General features: G+C 57.5%; 2 protein-coding genes across 63 annotated transcripts in view; one reads left to right on the top strand and one right to left on the bottom strand.

Annotated features, from left to right (window-relative positions):
* B3GNTL1 (UDP-GlcNAc:betaGal beta-1,3-N-acetylglucosaminyltransferase like 1) overlaps positions 1-20,659 on the top strand; it is a 154,582-nt gene that overhangs the window by 114,472 nt on the left and 19,451 nt on the right. For 9 of the 48 annotated variants that reach the window (XM_023651693.2, XM_070226688.1, XM_070226696.1 and 6 more), the window contains 5 exons: positions 3,369-3,504; positions 3,585-3,653; positions 4,064-4,138; positions 11,589-11,693; positions 11,996-15,652. In XM_023651693.2, coding sequence (XP_023507461.2) covers positions 3,369-3,504; positions 3,585-3,653; positions 4,064-4,138; positions 11,589-11,669 — 361 coding nt within the window. In that variant the 3' untranslated portion in view covers positions 11,670-11,693; positions 11,996-15,652. Of the gene's footprint in view, positions 1-3,368; positions 3,505-3,584; positions 3,654-4,063; positions 4,139-6,213; positions 6,827-11,588; positions 11,694-11,876; positions 15,653-20,659 lie in introns of those variants that run through there. The other 39 variants (XM_070226695.1, XM_070226704.1, XM_023651682.2 and 36 more) reach the window with 13 other exon arrangements.
* Positions 16,834-20,659, bottom strand: part of TBCD (tubulin folding cofactor D) — a 190,981-nt gene continuing 187,155 nt past the window's right edge. For 8 of the 15 annotated variants that reach the window (XM_070226685.1, XM_070226679.1, XM_070226675.1 and 5 more), the window contains one exon: positions 16,834-17,107. In XM_070226685.1, the coding sequence (XP_070082786.1) occupies positions 17,093-17,107 (15 nt within the window). In that variant the 3' untranslated portion in view covers positions 16,834-17,092. Of the gene's footprint in view, positions 17,108-18,797; positions 18,924-20,659 lie in introns of all 15 variants that reach the window. The other 7 variants (XM_023651679.2, XM_070226683.1, XM_023651680.2 and 4 more) reach the window with 1 other exon arrangement.

The raw sequence follows: 20,659 nt of genomic DNA on the forward strand, positions 1-20,659 counted from the left end.
TGGCACCCTCCAGCCTGTGGTGTGACTGTGGTGGTGACCACGGCGCCTTCAGGCCATGGTGTGACTGTGGTGGCCACGGCGCCCTCCGGCCCGTGGCATGACTGGTGGTGGCCACGGTGCCCTCCGGCCCGCAGTGTGGCGGGTGTGCATGTATCTTGTAAGGACCAGGCGCAGGCCAAAGGGCTCCATGCCACACACATCCTCCTCCTGTTTGCACACCATAAATCTTTTACGTTGAAACATTTTTTTCCTTTTTGGCAGCGTGAGGCTTTGCCACCCACAGCTCAGAAGAGGTGATCTCAGGCTAGTTTCTGTGCGGGATTACAGTCTGTGCCGTGAGTGGGCATGCCTCAGAGTCGCCTGCTGTAACTGCCCCCTCAGGCTTGTCGAGCCTGAATCCCTCAGACTCTCGCACACAGCCCCCCGTTGAGAGTGCTCCCTGCTTCTGCCCTTTGCTTTAAACTGAGAGCCGTCAATCCCACTCTGACGCCCCGCAGATGCCCGAAGGCATGAAGGAGCAACGCTCTGCCCTGACTTGTGGCCTCCTTGTCCCTGCCCCAGGCCCTGGCGGAGCGGCAGCTGCTCCACGGTTCTGCGTCCCCCGTGTGTGATGTCGCCCTGAGCACCGATCTCTACGTCCTCGGGATGTTGCGGGCATGGTGGCGTCCTGCCCCTTCCCTCTGAAGCCCACGGTTGCTCAGCCTGAGGTCCGCCCTGGGCTGGTGGTCGTAGCTTGTCCAGCTCCGCCACACGCGGCCCTCATCTCCTGAGCCCTGCAGTCTCCTCCCAGCTCTCTGCCTCTGGTGCTGGCAGCCCCCACCACCTCTTACTCTGACCGCTGGGCCTGCTGCCTCCTGGTGCAGTGATGCAGCCATGACACACTGCTCCTTCCAGACAGTTCGGGAAACACGACCTGTGGGTTTGGGGAACCCTGTGCCCTGGCTGCTGCACCCCCGCCCACGGCTGCACTGCTCCTCGCGGCTGGTGGAGAGCACGTCATGAGGACAGCAGCAGAGGCCTAATCTGGCGAGAACTGAGCACACAGCGGGACGGGCTGGGGAGGCAGGGCCACCGCAGGAAGCGTTCCACTCCCACGGTGCAGATGTTTTCCTGGCAGTTTCTCAACCTCACCGGCGGGTTGTGTGCCGGTGTTTGCAGGCTGGAGGCCACCCCAGAGGACATGGCGCTGGGCGTGCGTGTGGCCTCTGGCACGTGTGCCTCTTTGGGGGCCTTGTTTACCTTTTGCAGTTGCACCCACATCCCCCAATTCTGTGCAGCAGGAGGCAGGGTCGGCCCATCCCTCCCCGGGGGCCCACGCGGGTGAGGCATCCTGCGTGTCTGGCCTGCTCCATCCCTTGGTTGGCACCACCCCTTGCCTGGCCCCTCGCTGCCCTCCCGCCAGGCTTCCGGCCACGTACTGCCCGCTGCTGTGATCCCCTCGAGGGCTGCCCGGGCCATCTGCTTCCTCCTACACGTCCACAGAGCCTTGGGGCATTTTGATGGGTGTTTCATTGAATCTGCACATCAAGTTGCAGAGAACTGACTGGTTAAAAAGAGAAGCACTTAGTCACGAAGGTGGCCGGACCCTGTGCCAACAAAAGTAACTCAAGACCAGGAACGGGAGAGGAAGCACTGGAGAGGGGTGAGGCCTGCACGGGACCCCTGGGGCACCCCCGGCACGTCCCTGCGGGCAGGAACCCCAGGGCATGTCCCATCTGCCGGGCCCAGACACCCTGAACCCATGGACCCCACACAGTGCCCCATCGCTGGGGTTCCTGCTCACATCTCCACTCGGGGAGGGGGCTGAACATGCCTCTGCCCGAGCTGCCACCTCCCCTCCCCCTCAGGATTCCCTAGTCGCCTGGAACCCCCGGCCCTGCGCTCACAGCTCTCGTTCTTAGGCGCTCCTTTCGTTTTCTCGGGCGCTGCCAGAGCTGTGTGGCCGTGTGGGGGCGGCTTCCTCGGGCTGCAGTGTGTCCAGGAGTGAAGTGCTGATTGGCAGGATCAGGGAGTCACTCGCCTTCGCGAGCCTCTCTGAGCCCCCACGGAAGTCACGGCGCTCTGCACAGCTCTAGCTGAACCACTCTGTCTGGGATGGGCAGAGGCGGACAGGCTTCAGGGGACTCCCGCCATCGGCACCTGCTCTGTGGGAAAGCTGACGGGCGTCGGTTGCTTGCCCAGCACCAGCATTTTATTAGAACAGGTGTCGCACGTCACCTGTCTGCGGCCCACACCCCACCCGGAGGAACTGCTCCATTGAGATACCTCGGGGGGCACCCGGAACGGGTGGTCACCATGGTGAAGGCACCAGGGCGAAGGCTGCCGCATGGCGGGTTCAGCACCCACCTGGGGCCCTGCGCTGGAGGAGACCAGGATGGGAGGTCCGACCCCATGCTGCAGAGACTGGGGCCTGCAGAGGGGTCCAGGCCTGGCCTGAGAACCACCTGCCCAGGCAGGGCTGTCATCCAGGATGCAGCTGTGGGCGAGTGGCCTGTCCCAGGAGGGGTCTGAGATGAGGCCCTGCGTGCAGATGTGCTTCCAGGGGTGAGCTGTGGGTTACACAACAGTGGCCCCTTCCTTGTGTACTATGGTTTCTCTGGGAGCGAAGGCTTGGGGTCATGTTTGGTCCACTGTGTGCCCACAGCAGTTCCCTCTTAACTTTCCAGATTCTTAAGTGATGGTTTCACGTCTGTGATTTAGGGCTGGAAGGGTCGACAGGCCCTTTCTGTGCATCTGACCCTATTAAACTGGAAACAGCTGGACATGCTGGTCTCCCTGTCGCACTTGGGGGTCAGGCAGCTGCAAGCCCAGTCGCCAGACCTGGACGGGGTCTGCATGTAGCAAGGGGTTGACGGAGGGAGTCCCTGCCTAGAGAAGACGACCTGGCCGTCAGGGCGCTGGCACGGGAAAGGAAGCCACGTGGAGGCTCAAGGGTCGTGTCCAGAGCCCTCTGCTCACTGTGACCACGTGGCAGGTGCCTGATGTCAGGGTGGCTGTGTCTCCCCTCAGGTTCCCCAGGGTCTGTGCCTGGTATCCCCCAGGATTCCTGAGCACACGGATGTGACAACGGCACGTCCTGGGGTCTGTGTGGGGCCATGAGAGTGGGCAAGGCTGTGCAACCCTGGCCACACGGTTCTGGGTTCACGGGTTCATTTATTCACTCACTCATTCAGCCAGCAGCTGGTGAGCACTGGGGGCTGGGGGTGCAGATGTGGGCCTACAGGGACGGGGGTGGGGGGGACGAGGGCCAGGTGGACAAGGACCAGGGGGCTGAGCCCGGCTGGGCAGAGGGGTGGGGTGAGTGGGGAGGAAGGTCCGGGTGGTTGGCGGCTCCACCCACCTTGGTCCCACCCCCCCTTCCCCCGCAGGACCACCATCTGGACCCACCGTGTCCGCTTTCTGGAAGAACGGGCCCTGCCACACTGGGCTGCCTTCACCATCTGGAACGCAGGCAGGCAGGGCCGCCGGCTGTACCGCAGCCTCATGGCGGAGTCACGGCGCAAGGTGGGGCCCCCATCCCTCCCCTCTCCCCGCAGCGCAGTATCCCCTAGTGTCCCTGAGGCTGGTGTCCTGTGTCCCCTCAGGTGGTCGCCTTCTGTGATGTGGACGAGAACAAGATCAAGAAGGGCTTCTACTCCTACGAGGACTCAGAGGTGTGTGGGGCCCCCTGGGAGAGCCCTGGCCAAGCTCGGGGTCGCCTGCACACACCCGGCCCGCCTCTGGGCCACCTGGGCCCAGACGGCTCCAGGCCCGGCAGATATAGCCCCCAGGCTGCTGGGGGCCCCAGGGCCTGTGCCCGCCCATCCCCCACTGGAGAGTGCACTCAGGTCTGCTTCTCTCCGTCACCCACCTGGGGTTGGTTCTGGGGCGGCTGTAAGGTGACCAGGTCGGGAGGGTGGAGGCCGGGTCCAGCCCAGGAGGCTGTGACCTGGGTGTCCGTCTGAGCACGTCCAGCTGTGAATGGTGCAGGGGTCGTGGGCGACACACGCCCAGTGTGACAGCCCTCCCTGAGGAACGAGTATGGGGCAGCGCGGAGCAGAGCCCACAGCCCGTCTTGTTTTAGGAAAGGCCCAAGCCCCGGGTTCCGATCCTGCACTTCCGGGCTGCACGGCCACCCTTTGTCATCTGCGTGAAGCTGGTGAGTGTCGGGCTTCAGCTATGGGGACATGATGGCCGTGTGGCTGGGATGAGCCCCTGGTCACGAGATCTCAGACGTCCGAGACTTGGCCGCAGCAGTCCATGCCCTTGTTCCAGGCCAAGCTCTTGTGTCACGTCCAGCAGGAGGCCCTGGGCTAGGATGGGAGGTGGTGACCGTGGCCCTGGGGGTCTGGGAGGGTGACCTGCACCAGGGTGGGGGACAAGGGACCACAGAGTCACCTCCAGCCAGGCCTGGGGCTGCCCGGGGTGTTGGGGGAGAGGCGGCCATGGCACCTGGTAAAATGGGTCGCATTTCTATAAAAGCAACACTTACTGGAAACTTGTGGAGTGCCAGGCCCAAGGGAGCTCCCAAACCCTCAGATGCTCCCGCCAGCGACTCGATGTGCAAGACCCTGCAGAGCTCTAGGGGGATGAAATAGTCGCTGAGAAGCACCCCCGCTGAGGACCCCATCTCCTCACGAGTTCTTGTCATGTCCTCGCCTTCCCTCTGAGGTTGGCAGGCACTGGGGCCCGGGCAGGCTGTGCCCGTCCCTTGGCTCCGGGCTTTCCATCAGGGCCGCACAGCAAGAGGCCCGGGACCCTGTCTTGCTCACTGAGGTCAGGCTCCGCCCTGCCCCTGGGTCACTTTCTGAGCAGCATCCTGTGTGTGAGTGTCACGTGTAGCCGTCAGTGGCTCCGGGTTGTTTCCCGATGGCTATGGGACAGCAAGGCCGTGGCAGTCTCGTGACCTGAAGCAGACGAAGGGCCTCTGCCCCTCAGCGGGTCTTGGAAAACGCCCCCACGCACAGAGCCAGTGACAGGGTGATGCCACCCGGGGCCACTCGTGGGCCCGTCTCAGCCTTTCCGCCCAACGGGCTTGCTCAGGACCGAGCCTGTCCCTGTGGGCCACCTGTCCCTGCCTGTTGATTTTCAGGAGCTCGTTAGAGTCTGGCTCTAGTCCTTTATCGATCAGCGTGTGGCAGACATTTTCTCCCGGTTGTGACTCACCTTTTCACAGCTTCTTCCCGGAAGAATTTATCTTTACCACAGAACATTTATCAGCTTTTCTCTAGTGAGCAGTTAGTGTCATGCTCAGAAGATTCTTCCCTGTGGTCAGAATACATTCTCATTCATTCACACGTATTCACATAAGGCGTCACCTTTCACATGAGTCTAACCCAGCCCATCTACGGGGCCCAGGTCATGGGGTGGGGCTGGGCTCAAGGGTCCCCAGGAGGGCATGGTGGTCAATGGGTGAGCAGGCCATGCTGTGCTGTTGGGGGTCATGGGAGAACACAACGGGGAGCAGGCCACCACTTCCGGCAGGTGCCAGCCTAGGCGGGTGATCAGACTGAACCTCAGTGACCAGGGCACCCAGCCCGAGGCCTTCCTGGAGGCAGTGCTTTTGCAGAATGGAGGCAGATGCATGTTCATTCCGCCAGAGTAAGACAACAGCAGAGGACACAGGCAGGGCATGTGTCTATGCCACTGAGCAGGACCTGCAAGGAAAGCCCGAGTGTGCTGTGGCGGGTAGGAGGGAGGCAGAGAGGGGAGCATCCTCTTCGTTGGTGGCTGGTCTGTTTAAGATCCCAATCCCCTTTTGCAGTGATGGGAATTTACTCAGAGCTTCTAATTGCAGTTTATGGTGTCATCCTGGCGCCTTTGTGGGGCTTGCGCTGGGGCCCAGCCAGGCCGGTCAGGGTGCACTGGTGTGTCATGCCAGGGTGGTATGTCCTGGTGGGGGACATCACCTCCCAAGGCCGTTCCCCCACTGGGCCGAGCTCAGACACTTGAGGACAGATTTCTCAGCCAAGTTGGTCAGGCCGGGATGGTGACCCTGAGGAGGGCCAGGCCATCCCAGCTCTGCCCCTCGGTCGAGGTGCCACTTTGGAGAAGTCACCCCACTGTGGGGAAAGTGGGTGTGAGGACGGCTGACCCCAAGGAGCCTCGTGCTAGGATCCGGCCCCTGGCTGGGGCTGCGAGGGCGGCTCTCTCTCACGGCCCCTACCCACATGGCTGGGGCTGTTCCTGTGTTCCAGCCCCAGAGAGTGAGATGATGAATGTGTGTGGTTTTAGGCTGCTCGATTTGTGGTAGCTGGTTACACGCAGCAGATAACTGATATGGACCCAAGGTGGCAAAACAGTGAAGAGAACAAACCTCACAGGCACCCCTGTCGCAGCTTGACGCTGTCATGAACACCTGCAGCAGTTTCCCTCTGGACACGTGTCCCCACGTCTCCTGGCTGTGCACCTGTCCGTGGAAGCGCTGGTGACCGTTCAGCTTTCTGAGGAACTGCAGGCTGTTTTCCACGACAGCTGCCCCACCGTACAGCCCACCAGCAGCGCACACGGCTTCCTCGCACACCAGTTATCGGTGTGTGTTTGTCGCGGCCGTCCTGGAGGGCGTTTCACTGATGCTGAGTGATGTTGAGCGTCTCGTCTATGCTTGTGGGCACCTGAACATCTTCTTGGGAGAAAAGTCTCTGCAAGTCTCTCGCTCGTATTTCAGCTGGAAGTTTGTCCTTCTGCTGAGTCCTGACTTCTTCTCTGTTCCAGATGCAAGCCCCCAGTCAGGTCCATTTGCAAATGTTTCCTCCCCTTGTGTCGCTTGTCTTTTCACTCTCTCGATGGTGTCCTTTGATGTACAAAAGTGTTTAATTTTGATGAAGTCCAATTTATCTGTTTTTAATTTGGTTGCTCATCTTTTTGGTGTCAGAGCTAAGAAGCCATTGCCAAATCCAGGGTCATGAGGACTTACCCTGTGTTTCCTTCTGAGAGTTACAGCTTCAGCTGTTACATTTTAGGCCTTTGATCTGTTTTGAGTTGCTTTTGTGGATGGTGTGGGTGGGCAGCTTCTTTCTTTTCACGTGCCGTCCGGTTGTGTGAGCGCTGTGCAGCCAGGGAGCGCCAGCCCCGACTGGTCACCAAGGTTTTTTTCTGTTTGCCAGCTTGAACCTGTCTTATTTAACCACTGCTACCTAACAAATTACCACAAACACATTTATTACCTCACAGTTTCTGCAGGTCCTCAGCTTCCGGGTCTCATGAGGCTGTAGGTGAGGTGTCAGCCAGCACAGAGGTTCGACTGTGGGGTGGTCCACGCTCCAAGCCTCCTCGACGGTCGTTGATGGAAATGAGATCTTGAGGGTGCTGCACCAACATCCTTGGTGCTTTGCTGGCTGTTCCTGACTGGCTGCCCCCCCAGCATGGCAGCTTATTCTGTCGAAGCCAGCAAGGGGCAGGGTCTACAAGGGGGATGGAAGTGCCACCCCACGCCTGTGTGGTGTCCGAGGGCCAGTGCCGCCTGTACTCCAGGGGCGGGCTTACACAGGAGGTGGGTGCACGAGGCAGGGTCCTGAGCTGCCGGGCCTGCCAGGGGGACAGACCCGCCCTCCTGCGTTCTCCCCGCCTGAACCTCTTTCCAGCCAACGTAAGCAGAGTTCCCAGTTGCCAGGGGAATGAAAGGAATAATTATGAGGCTACGAGAAGCAGTGGTAAAACAAAAAGTTAAATTCTACAGAAATTATATCTCATTTTCAGAGGAGATGGGCTCTGCTGAGGGTCTACTTCTCAGGGACCCAGAATTGCCGTGAATCAGACCCCCCGTGAGACCTTCCCGGACAGCAGGCCTTGGTGGCAAGTGCGTCCCTTTCCCCTCTCCGTCGCCCACTTTGTGTCCTTGGAGGGTCAGAGACACAGTAGTTACCTGATTCTTGTATATTCTTCCCGAGGGAGCCAACACAAACACAACAAGTGGCCGCGTGTTATACATACTTTTTCTGTATTTTGCTTTTTTCACATAGCAATATATTTTGGAGATTCTTCCATGTAAATTCACTGGCGCTGTCTCACTGTTGTTACTGCCTTCGTAAGGCAACTCTCCAAAGTGACAGGAGGCCAGCCTGTGCACCCTTGCCGTGCGCCCGCCACCCGGCCGTCTCGTGTCCTCCACACTCCCCACTCCCCCACCCCTGTACTGAGGCAAATTCTAGCCTACTCTCGTTTGTTAGTGTTTCCCAGAAAGATGAAAGCTTAAAAGAACTAGCATAATTCCACTATCACACCCAGAAGTTGCAAATATCCCGTGAGTGTCGAGATCCCCCGATTGCCCTGTAGACGTGTTTTCTTGTTGTCGTTTGTGTGCTGGAGCCCAGGCCCAGTGTGGCCACATGCAGCGTCAGCCCACGCGCCCTGCCACCCGCTCCACTCCCTCACGACTCGAGGCAGCAGGGAGCCTCGGGCCTGCTGGGCCAGGGGCGGTTCTGATGGGCGGGAGCTCCGGACAGAGTTCGAGGCTCACTCAGTGGTGGCCACACCCCTGCCCCCCGAGGGCTGGGACAGTTCTGTGGGGGAGCTTCTGGGGGACGCATTACCCCCAACTATGCTGCTGCGTGGGTGTTTCATCCGTTTATTAGCCAGTCCCTTATCGAGGTGCCTGTAGGCCATTCTTGTCGTTGGCTGTGAAAATCCTGCTGCAGTGAATAGCGTAATTTCGCTCAGGGGCTGTGCACGTGGGGGGAACTTCTAAAAGCTGCTGGTCAGAGTTTTGATCCCACAGCTGCCGCCCCGGAGGCTGTGCCAGTTTACGCTCCACCAACCACCTTCCGTCGATGCTGCGATCAAACCCACCGTCTCCGCAGATCGCAGGTGAAAACAGTGAGGCTCCAGTTCCAGTTGGCAGTGTCACGCTGCGGGTCAGGAGGGCGTCTCTTCACATATTTATAAGCATCTTTATTTCACTTTTTGTAAATTACCGATTCTTTTCACTAGCCCATTTTTCTATTGGCCTGTCAGTATTTTTCTCTATGCAATTACAAAAACAAACCTTTTGTGATAGGCCTTGCAAATTTTCCTCAGTGTGTCGTTTGACTAAACATATTTCTGCCATTTAGAAATTTTTTATTTAGACATAATCAAATTAATTGATTTTTTTCTTTTATGGCTTCTGGGTTTTCTTCATTTTCAGACAGTGACTCCTCATGGTGAAGTTGTAAAGCGCATTCTCCAGGTTTGCTTCTCAGGCTTATGTTCTTTTGTTATTTCTTTGCTACAAGTGGAATTTTTCTTGTCAAGACTGAAGTAGGATGAAATCTCCTTTCCCTTTGGGTACTCACTTGTCCCAGTGTCATTTGGGGAGTAATCCATGTCTTCCTGGTAATGAAATGCCGTCTTTGTGTGCTGGGTACACATTTCCATCTGGAGCTGTTCTGGACCCTCGGTCTTGTTCTGCTGAGGTGTCTGTTTGCGTACCAGCACCATGACTTACTGTAGCTTTCCCACGTTTGCCATTTAGTAAGGCTGGTCTTCCTTCGTTATTCTTCTTTGTCAAAATTTTTCTCAAGTTTTTCTTCTTCAAATGAACTTTGTTATTGTGAATTATTAATACAGTCAGAAAACGGCCTAAACATGGCCCACCAGCTGCTTTGTGAAGGAAGTTTTATTAGAAAACAGAGGACACATCACCACAAAGCGCTCCCCTGAGCAGCCCCACGAAGGACGAGGCAGCTACCCACCCAGCGGCCCGGCTGTGTCACTGCTGTGCTGTCCTCACAGCGTGCGCAGCGCTTCCCCGACCGCAGGCGTGGCTGCCTGTGTCTGCAGCTCGGCAAGTGGAGCCACACTTGTGTGCTCTCGGTCTCATCTGTCTCGTCCTCATGTTTGTGAGGCCGCGTGCCCATCCTCCGTGGCGTTTTGGCGTTCAGCTGCGTGGGTGTCACCAGCACCATGCCAGCGGGCCTCCACGAGCCGGTGCCCATCACTTTGCTGTGCAGACATCCTGGTGCTCGCCTGCCGTTTCTCTGGGGTTTGATCCCAGGAGTAGAAGCTGGGTCGTGGGGTGGCCTGTCTTCCACTTCACGAGACAACGTCCCACGAGGTGGCCGGGCGGGGGGGCCCAGAAGTGGAGGGCCCAGGCCGCAGGCTCATCACTGGACGATGGGATCTCAGTTCCCCTGGCTGGGGTGCGGGGCTCTCACTGTGGCTTTGAGACGCCGTCTGATGCTGGTGAGGCCCAGCGCCTGCCCGTGCGGCAGGCACGTGGGTTCCTCTTGTTGATGTCTCCAGTTGGGTTCCCCATCTGCCTATGGGATTGCCATCTTCTCCTGACAACCTGTAGTTCTCCGTACCTTCTGGATTCTGATCATCCGGTGGTTTTCTGTCTGGCCTTTTCACTCTCTTGGTGGGATGTGTTGGTCTAACTTCAGGAGGTTCTTCATAAGGAGCAGTCCCCTTCCCCAGTCAGGACAGGCCCCCCTTTCCCACTGGCCCCTCCATGAGCCCAGCTCCACCGGCTGTTGTAAATGACCGCTGGGCCACTCTGGGCTGGGCTGGGCTGGCTCTGAACCCAGGTGTGTTTCCTTTGAAAACTTGGGAGCAGAGAGAACAAGAGAGAAGGGGGCTTGAGAACGGTCGGCAGGTAGAGGACAGAAGGTGGAAATCTCAGGTGTTTTCCAGGTAGACTGTTCCATTTATATATTTCTAGCAATCCTGGTAGTAACGGCTGAGACCAAGGGTGGGCATGGCTGATTCCCCTTGTTGGGCCCAAGGACAGACGATGACACCCAACGAGGACAAACATGGTGGCCGCAGCACTGGGCCCCTCCCACATCCTGCTGGAGGCGGAGACATGCCCCTTGGGCCGTTCCTGTTTTGGGAGCCGAGTCCTGGAGGCCTGGGCTGAGGGACGGGCCTGGGAGCACGCAAGTGTTTGCCAAAAACCTGCCGTGGCCTCACACAGGAGGGCTCAGGGTCAGGGGTTAGGGCTGGGGTTGGGTGGCCTGGCCAAAGCCAGCACTGGTGGAGAGGCCACCCTGGAGCCCCGTGAGTCTGGCAACAATCCTGGGGTCACCTCGGGGACCTTATGGGGTCACTTGTAAGACTCGGGTGGAGCCTGCCTCCTGGGGTCCTGACCCTCCCTGCATGGTTCCAGCTCTGCCTGTTTGGTGTCAGGGCCCTCTCTCCACTGCAGGGCGGGGTCAGAGCCAGGGGGCATCCGTCGACAGCTGGCTGTTGAGTCGCAGTTTCTGTCCCCAGGGGCCACCTCCGACGTCTGGCCTCTGCAGAGGAGGTGGGGGTGTGGGGCATCGTGGAGAATCAGGGTCAGTCGGCAGGAAGGAAGCCGGGTCTGGCCTGGGAAGGGGTGAGCAGGAGAGACTGCCCGTGAGGTTTCCTTCCCTGAGTCCCCACAGTGGGGGTCAGCTGCCTTCTGCAGGGAGGAGCTGAGGCCAGGCTTGGTGGGGGCGCTTCTGAGGACCCTCCCACTGGCTGTTTCCCTTGCTGGCCCCCCACTTTCTGGCCCCTCCCCTCTCAGCAGTGGAGCACTTTCTAGTGGACCACCTGACAAGTGGCCACAAGCAGCTCCACACCCAAGACCACCTCAGGAGGATCTGTGGGGCCTGCAGTGAGGACCAGGGGAGGCCTGGATCGAGCTGGACCTGCTGCTGCTCCCACAGGACCTCACAGGAGGTGCGTTTGAGGACAATCTGAGGTCACTGCACCTGCAGGAGGGCCGGGACTTCCTTCACTTCAGCTGATGGACCCGTAGCAGCTGCTGCCAGGTACGTACGAGGCCCCCAGCAGCCACAGCCAGGGTGTGGGGGTGTCCTGCAGGTGAGGAGGGATCGAGGGTGGGTAGGGAAGGACAGCCCCTGCACCTGTGTGGGGAACGTGCCCAGCGGGAAGTGGCACCTGGATGCATCTCAGGCCGTCCTCCCCACGTGGGGCTGGCCCTTCACCTGCAGGCCGAGGCCCAGTACCTCCTTCTTGGGGTGTGACTCACGCGGGGTGAAACGCACGGCTGAGAGCACACAGCCTCAAGGGAGTGTGCATGTTCCTCCGACACATGTGCATTCACATGTAGCCACTGCAGGCCAGACGCGGAGCAGTCCCTCTGCCCTCCTGGAGCCCCACACCTGTCTGTCACCCAGAGGGCATCTTCCGAGGACCATCCACGAGTCCGTCGCATCAGGGGCTCATTCCTCCCCTTTCTGCACGGCACCCTCAGGGTGAAGGAATCACAGTTCATTTATTCGCTGCCCTCCTGGTGGACACCCATGTTGTCTCCAGCTCTGGCTGTCACGAAGAAAGCTTCTGTGCAGTCTGGACACGTTATGGCAGACCTGTGATTTCATCCCTCTTGGGAAACACCTAGGGGTACTATTACCGGGTCTGACTTTATTAGAGATGAGGACGTGAACAGAGACGACGTGAGAACAGAGGCTGTGTGGCAGGGTGTCGGCCCATGACCCGGCAGGCAGAGGCTCGAGGGGGATGGCTCCCTCTGCTGTGCCTGATGGAGGCCATGGGCCTGGGGAAGCTGGGTGGCTGACCAGAAGCGGCCGTCCTCGTGATTGGTTAGGGGGCACCCTGGCTTTCTCTGGCTGGTCCTAAGTTGGAAGTGGGGCAAGAACTAGAGAAGCTGGTGGTTGTTGACCACATTCTGGGTGGCTGCCATGAACTACTGCTTGGTTTCCTGGACTGGCCACTGCAGGCTGTGGGCAGCAGTCCTGTTTTTGTAGATGGTCTGGTGTTGCCCATTTGTACCTCCAGTCTCTCAGTCCCAGGAACCCCAATGGCCCAACTCAGGCTGAGAGAACAAATCCCATCAGCCATGAGCATCAGCCTGAGTGCGGAGCTTCTCCTTAAAGGCCATAGGCTGCCCATTGCCCTCTGCCTGTCTCCTCGATCCCAAAACAAGATCATCAATACGCTGTATCCTTTGCATCATGACAAGTCCTGCCGCAGTCAGTGCTGCCTGCCTGTGTGGGAACCCCGCTCTGAAGCTCTCGTGAACGACCAGCAGTTGCTCGCCCGGTGGAGCGGCCTCACCGTGGAGCTCACGGAGTTGGGATTTCCCGCGATGGTGATTTACAGAATCCGGTCTGCGTGCAGAGTCGCAGAAGACTCTTCCTGAAGCACAGGAGGTGTTGGTCTAAGGCAGGACGACCAGGTGCTCCAGCCACGGTGCCTGACAATCTGCTTGTGTGTTTGTTTTTATACTGCATGCTATTATTGTCCATCTTTTAAAATCCTACATGCTTTAAGAAATCCGCCCATTTGGCCATTATTCTTTTTGTTTGCATGGTCACTGTTTATTCTCTGCTCAGCATTCCTCCTTGCATCTGAGTCTGTTCAACTGGGACCGTCTTCCTGCTGCCTGGAGTTTATCCACTAGAACAGTGGTTCCCAACTGGGGCAGGTTTGCTGCAAGACTGCTGGTGACTAGGATGTTGCTAGACACCCTACAACACACAGGACAGTCCCCACAACAAAGAAGTGTTCAACCCCAAATGTCAGCAGTACCCAGACTGAGAAACTAGCCATGCACGAGGGGCTTGTGTTGTCTGAATGTGACTTCATTCTGCACTTTTTTGAATGGCAGTTTTCCTACCAGGGTGGTGGTTATCCTCTCTCGGCACAGTGAAGATCTACGCTCTCAACTCCACCGTTGCCGCTGGGACATGGGCAGTGCTGCGTACTGCCGTGCCGTCTGGCTGTTGGTGCAGTTTCCCTGTGATGCATCCCCGTGGGAGCGCCTGTCATTCTGCTGGATCCGCTAGCTCTGCACCTGGGGCTTGTGCCCCCGCGACAAGTACGGGGCGTCCGCACCATCTCTTTCTGAGATCCCGTCACTCACAGGCCAGATTCTCTTTGGTGTCTCTTGACTTTGCTGTCACATTTTCCAGTTTTTTCCGGATGATTTCTTCAGATTGTCCGGTTCTCCAGTTCTCTCTTCAGCCATGTCTACTTGGTGGTTTAATCCATCCATTGAGGGTTTTTCTTCTAATGTCTTCTTGGTAATTTCTAGTCCTTTTCAAAAATGAATTCACTCTATATATTTCCTGTCTGCTATTTCCAGTATCCTAAGTCTCTGGGTCTGGTTCTGTCAGGTCTTGCTCATGGTGCCTGTGTCCTGTGCGTTTGGGGGACTGTGAGAGCGTGGGCTCATGCTCTTTTATTCCCTTCTCCCAGAGGGCTTCCGCTCGCCTCTTCTGCCCGTCTGGGAGCACCCTGCTCAGGGCCAGGCTGAGCAAGTTTTCCATGTTAGGAGTTTGGCTGACGGCATAGGCAATGTGGGTCTCCAGGAGAGGCTCCCTTCCCCAGCACCGGGCAGAGATGAGATGGAAGGGTCCTGTGGCCCTTTCTTGGAGGAGGACTTAGTTCTTGTTCACCCTGTTGCTGAGCACGCAGTGTTTAGGGCCCACCTGTACGGGGGTCTCCTGTTAAATGAAACTTCGTGGTCCGACTTGGGGCTCAGCAGATGCGGCCCTCAGGGCCTGCGGGCCCCACTCACCTGGAGGGCTTCTGCCTGTCCTGAGTGCTGTGCGCATGGCGGTCCTGCTTGCTCTCCTTGCCTCTACAAAGGCACTCTGCTCTCTGCTGCCCCTCTGCGGCCCTGTCCAAGGGGCTTCTTGACCACGTCCTCCACAAGACAGCAGCCCAGCACACTGTCCCGCCTGCTGTCTTCCCTCACAGCACTCGTGCTGTTTCCCACAATCCACAGTAGCTCATTTGCTATTTTATGCTTCCAGCTCTGACCTAAGTCGCGAGAGTCTGGGGCTCCCCACCAAATCCATCACTGGGACCCAGGTGGGCTCCAGAAACCATGGCTGCACGAAGGAGGGTGGCCCAGCCACCAGGCACCTGGTTGGAGCGGGTGGTGACCACTGGGGCCTGATGTGCTGAGGGTGAGTGGAAGCAGCTGGACCCTATCTCCCAGCTAGTGGATGAGTCCAGTTTCCCTTGGGTGGCAAAGCTGGACCAGTATTAAAAGAGCATTGATGGGTCTACGTGGTGAACTGGCCAGTCTCCACGTCTCAAAAGGCCACTTCTCTGCAATCCTGTGGGGAGGTTTTTTTTTGTTTTTTTAAACATTTGGAAACACTTTTTTATTTTTTGCTGGGAAAGATTCGCCCTGAGCTAACATCCATTGCGAATCTTCTTTTGTTTTTCCCTCCCCAAAGCCCCAGTACATAGTTGTATATTCAAGTTGTGAGTCCTAGTTCTTCCATGTGAGCCGCCACCTCAGCATGGCAGCTGACGGACGGGTGGTGTGATTCCATCACTGGGAACTGGATCTGGGCTGCTGAAGCAGAGTGCACCGAACTTTAACCACTGGACCACCAGGGCTGGCTCTTGTGTGTGTGTGGTTTTTTTCAATTACACTAAAAACAGTTCATTTTGTTGCTTCTCAAAAGCTGCCTGCTTGCTTTTCTGTTGCCAAGGCCCAGATGCTGCTCTGCGGGCACCGTCTCTGCTGCCCCTGGCAGATACGAACACAGGACCTTGTGGGGCAGCCCTGCAGAAGAGCCTTCCCACCAGCGTGGCCTCACGTGGCCTGTGGCTTAGCCTGGACACAGGCCACTGGGCCATCCAGGACCCTCACCATGTGACCTCTGCCAGTCAAGTGGTCTGTGGCTAATCTTTTGTCTAAAGTGGAAAACTTCCTTCTTTTCAAGAGGGAGGCATGTTTTTAGGCTTAAATGAAATAAAGTCAATCTACAAAGTTACAATCTCACACAAGTATGAGGTAAGGCTCTTTCAGGGGTTAAAAATGATCTGTCTCAGGTCCAGCCAGTGCAAGGCAAGCGTCGCCACAAGTCCAGCACTCAGCCTAGGCAGGAGAAACCAACTCCTGGTGAGGCTGCAACAGCCAGGATGGCACGCCCAGTGGCTGCCCCGCCAAGTGGCCCGAGCTGGGCCTCCCAGCCCACGGACCTGTTGTCACGCATGTCCCGAGGGGCGGTCTGTTCTGCAGCCCAGGTGCACCAGCACCATCCTGGGTATGTGGCCCCCATGACAGCACAACCTGCGTCTTCGCCTCAGAGGTGGACAAGGGCTGCTGCGTCCAGACCTCGGCCCACGGAAGAGCAGGGGCACCAGGAACCTAAGCTGTGCAAAGCTCCACAGCAGGCAGGCCGACCCTGCTGGGCACTCGGGTGTCTGAGACCAGCCACACGAGTGCACGGTCAGCAGGGAGATGCTCCCTGGCTCCAGGATCGGTCAGTGTGAACTCGCAGTGGACTAATAAGGAGAAGTGCAGCTTTTCCCAGAACGAACAAGTGAGCCGTGGCACTTCCCATGTTTCCCCTGAGAACCCCACATCTCGGAGGGTGTGCATGGGGTTCGGAGCATCCTCTTGCAGCAGGCATCTGTAAAGCCGCTGGCCGCACGCTGCTCGGGGGCTCCTGAGCTGCCAGACTATCTCTCATGTGTGGCTGGAGCTGGTCTCAGGCAGGATTCTAACATGCAGTGTGTGCTTTCTGAGTGTACAGAACTGAATGAAGGAGGTGATGTGCGTGCGGCACCCACGTGTGCTGGATGCCGGAACAGACTGGAGGTGGGAAGACAGCCGCTCCTGCCCTGCAGAACCGACCCAGAAAAGAGGGTCTGGACCGTGCACGCCAGCCGCCCATCTTTCCAGCCCTGTGGTTCTCACTGAACCACACGTGTCCCCCGCACAGCACATTGCAGCTAAGACCATGCCGAGCAAGGCCGTGGCTGGACGCTGCCGCAGCAACAGCACAGGAGGCTGCGGCCGGCCTGTCGCAGGCCTGGTCCCCCTGGGCCACCCCATCTGTGGGGGGGCAGCACAGAGGAGGAGGAAGCCTGCAGCCCTTTCTGGCCTCTGGTTTACCCCCACCCGAGGCTGTCCAGTTGCCCTCACTTGCACCAGTGTCACACAGCCAGACGCAGAACTGCTCAAGACACGATTTTATAAGATTTTACAAGACATGGGCTCGTGATTAAGTCAAGATAAAAGCACCAACACCCCAGGTCACTCGAGCGCAGGACACGTGTGTGAAGCTGCCTCCATGGTGACAAAGTCCCTCGGCATATGCACCAGCCTGGGCCGCCCTCCGCTGGCCGAGACACTGTGCCCAGGTTTTTCGTGCTGACCGTCACCTGGCTCCTCTTCCCGCCAGGTGGCCTCAGGGCTCCGCCCCCAGGACTGGCCTCAGTGGGTGCTGGGCTGTGGAGGATACGACAGGGTCAGGCCGGCAGCACCATTTCCCCAACGTCCCAGGAGCCGTGTGGCCAACACAACTTCTGGGGAGGGGGCAGGTGGCTCCCTTCTGCTCTGACTCCACCCACCAGCATGCAAAACCTTCCTGAGGAGATGTAAGAACTGTGTTTACTGGCAGCCAATACTGCGCTTGGCCTTCACCCAGGAGACAGGAGTCATGGCTCAGCCGGCCATCTCCACCATGATCAGCGCCCGCCCCCTGCACCTGGAGGGGGTACCTATGGGCTGAGGGAAGAGTGGGCTCGGCAGAAAGTCAGTACAGCACCAGGAGGGGAGAGAAGGGAGAAGAGGAAATCATCTCAGAAACAACCACCGCATCACCAGTGCCTACAGGAGACGCTGGCACAGCGAAGCCCCTCGGAACGAGAGAAATGGCAGGCAGGCCAAGCACACGCAGCAGGAGGCCCCTGCCTGGGGAGAGCCCAGGTCGGTCTGAGATAGGACCCAGGAAGGTGAGGGGTGCAGGGCCCAAGCTCCACGCCTGGCGCCACCCTTCCTTTCAACACAGACGACAGCCAACTGGACAGGGGACCACACAGCAACAGTCAGCAGGAGGGGAGTGCAATGACAGAACTCCTGTGATCACCCAAAGAGAAGAAAGGAGGGAAGAAGTAGACGGTGAGGTCAAGTGGAAAACGGAGACGGCAGAAATAACCTCGATGAGCCTGACATCACACCTTAAATCTAAGTGGGCAAAACACTCCAACCCCTAGAGCTCGTGGCAGTCACCTGCCTGCTGCTCACACGCGGCCTGTTCAATGTAAGAGCACACAGGGCTCGAACACGACATGGTCGAGAGAGACAGACAACACAAACACTAACCAAAGCGCCCAGTGTGGCTGTGTCAGGACCAGGGGGCTTCTAGGCATGAGGCCTCACCACAGATAGAGAAGACCCACCGGGAAGATGTTACCAACGTGAACACACAAGCACCCAGTAGCATGGCTCCAAGTGTATCACAGAAGTTGAGGAAAGTAAAAGAGCTGAGGAATCCACAGCACAACCTTCTCAGTAACTCACAGAACAAGCAGACGGGATACCAGGCAGGGTTGGGGAGCCCAGTGCAGCGCAGTTAGGAAGAAGCCACACAAGCTGAAAATGAGCCCCTTTTCTCAGCCCCATCAGAGAACCGAGGTCACCACCCCAAAGCTGGAGACAGGCGAGTCCAGGGAATCACAGTGGAGATCAGCTCCCCTGGAGCACAGGCCAGCCAGTGGAAGATGAACCAGGGCTTCATTTAAATGGTAATTCTGACAAACTGCTGGAGGCTGAGTGAACTAGCATGAGAAATGGGGTCGGGGGAGGCCCCACACTGTCCTGGTTTCCCTCCAGGAACCTACCAGGTTCACCTGGTCAAGATCCAGAAAAGAACCCGCTCCTGGTTCTGGCAGGGAGGGAACAGTAGCCGCCGTGGTCCCCCCCGGCCGTCTCCAGGGGAGGGCCTGCCAGAGCCCACAGCGCCAGAAGGGGTCAGGGCCTCAAGCAGGCAGACTGGGGCCGCTGCGGCAGGGAAGGGGGCTGCCATGGGAGACCCTGGTGAAGGTCGCGGGCACAGACCCAGGCCCACAAGGGCTGAGGTTTAATCAGAAGATTACAGAATGCTCCCCTTCCCCCGTCCAACCACATCACCAACTACCTCCAGCATCACCATGGGTTCCAGCTGAAAAAGCTGCCAGACACAGACGCTCCGAGGAGGACACAGGGACGCCCACATCAAGGGCACCAAGGACAAGGACGTTGGAGGAATCGGAAGCTTTGGAACCTGCAGCAAACACTGAACAGAGTAACTCCAGCCAGACCAACATGAGTCCTCACAATAATAAGGCCCATTCACCACAGTTCCCACCACCCAGCACATGTCTGGCTTTCAATAAAAACTTACAAAATATGCCAAAAGGAAAGAAAAAGCAGAGTCTGAAAAGACAATCCTGAGCATCAGAACCAGACTCTGATGTGGCAGAGATGTTGGAACTACCAGACCAGAAACTTGACACAACTGTGATTAAGATCCTAAGGCTCTGATGGGAGAAGTGGACGCCATGCAAGGACAGATGGGTAACATAAGCCGAGGTGGAAACTCTAAGAAAGAAGCAAAGGAAATGCTAGAAATCAAAAACACTATAACAGAAATGAAGAGTGCCTTTGAAGGGCTCATCACACAACCAGACATGGCCAATGAATCAGTGAACTTGAAGATCAGTCAGTAGAAACTTCTCAAATTCAGATGCAAGGCCACCTCAGCCACACTCTTGGCAGGTTCTACTGTGCAAACTGACAAGCCAGTTCTCTAGGTGTTATGGAAACCCAAAGGACCAAGATCCATCTCTGCATCTCAAGCCCTAAAACTGACACCCATGTCTGTAGACACTGTGGTGCTGGCTTACGGAGGACAGAGATCCATGGAGAACTAAGGAGAATGGTGACGCACTGCAGCCAGAAAGGAGCTGGGTCAGCAGCATATGGAGGGACATGTCTGCTGACCTCCTTCACACCACGTGTAAAACCAAGTCCAGACAGACTTCGAACCTAAACATAAAAGGTGAAACAGTAAAGCCTCCAGAAAAAAACAGGAGACTATGGACATAAACTTGGAGTAGATAAAGACATCTTAAACGGGACCCATAAAAAAGTGAAAAGGGAAGAAATGGTGAGCTGTAATATATTAAATCTAAGGACAAGAAGGCAGCCCCTTGAGTGGGAGAAGATATCTGCAGTTTGCATGACTAGCAAAAAATCAAGAACCCTGACAAAGCGTGCCACCTTGTGACCAGCACTCACTTCTGCATGGACAGTCTTCCTCCATAAAAAGCTCAAACACGGTCTCTCCAAAGCCAGAGTTCACACCTAAGTCCAGAGGACACAGCCCACCAGGATGAGGAGAAGGAATGTGGGGACAGGGCTGAGAGCTCACTTAGCCCCTGGCGATCAAGTACATGCTGCTGTGACCTCCTCTGCAGCTCCTGCAGCACAGACAGACTGAAGAGAAAGTCCCAATTCTCTGCCAACTGCATACCCCAGAGTCTGAAATCTCCCACTGACCACACAGAACCTGGAAGATCAGCTCAGGGCCCTGCCCTCTCAAAACCACAGATACAATGCACACACCAAGGCCATGGAAACGCAGAACTCGTGGCAGACAGCAGCAGGCCCCAGAAGACCCTGGGTGATGACAGAGTCCCCAAATGGGACAAGTGTCCAGGGAGGAGACGCTGGTGGAAACACAGAAGGACCAGATCAGGGTGCCGAGGAGGCCTCTTCCAACACGAGGGAGGCCACATCTGGGAGGAGAAAGCTCGGGCAACGCCACCTCCTCCGAGGGCTGGAGAGGCTGGGTGGCCACCGCCCCCAGCAGACAGCCTGTCCCGGGTACGGACGCATACCAGGACACACTGGAGACGTGCCAGCAGGAGAGGGAGTCTCCAGGAGGTGGAGTAGCAGCTGGCACACACAAGTGGGCTGGGCAGCCGTGAGCATCACCAGCTCCTTGTCTCTGCTTCC

Source organism: Equus caballus, chromosome 11 (assembly GCF_041296265.1).
Source record: "Equus caballus isolate H_3958 breed thoroughbred chromosome 11, TB-T2T, whole genome shotgun sequence".
NCBI classification, from domain to species: Eukaryota; Metazoa; Chordata; class Mammalia; order Perissodactyla; family Equidae; genus Equus; species Equus caballus.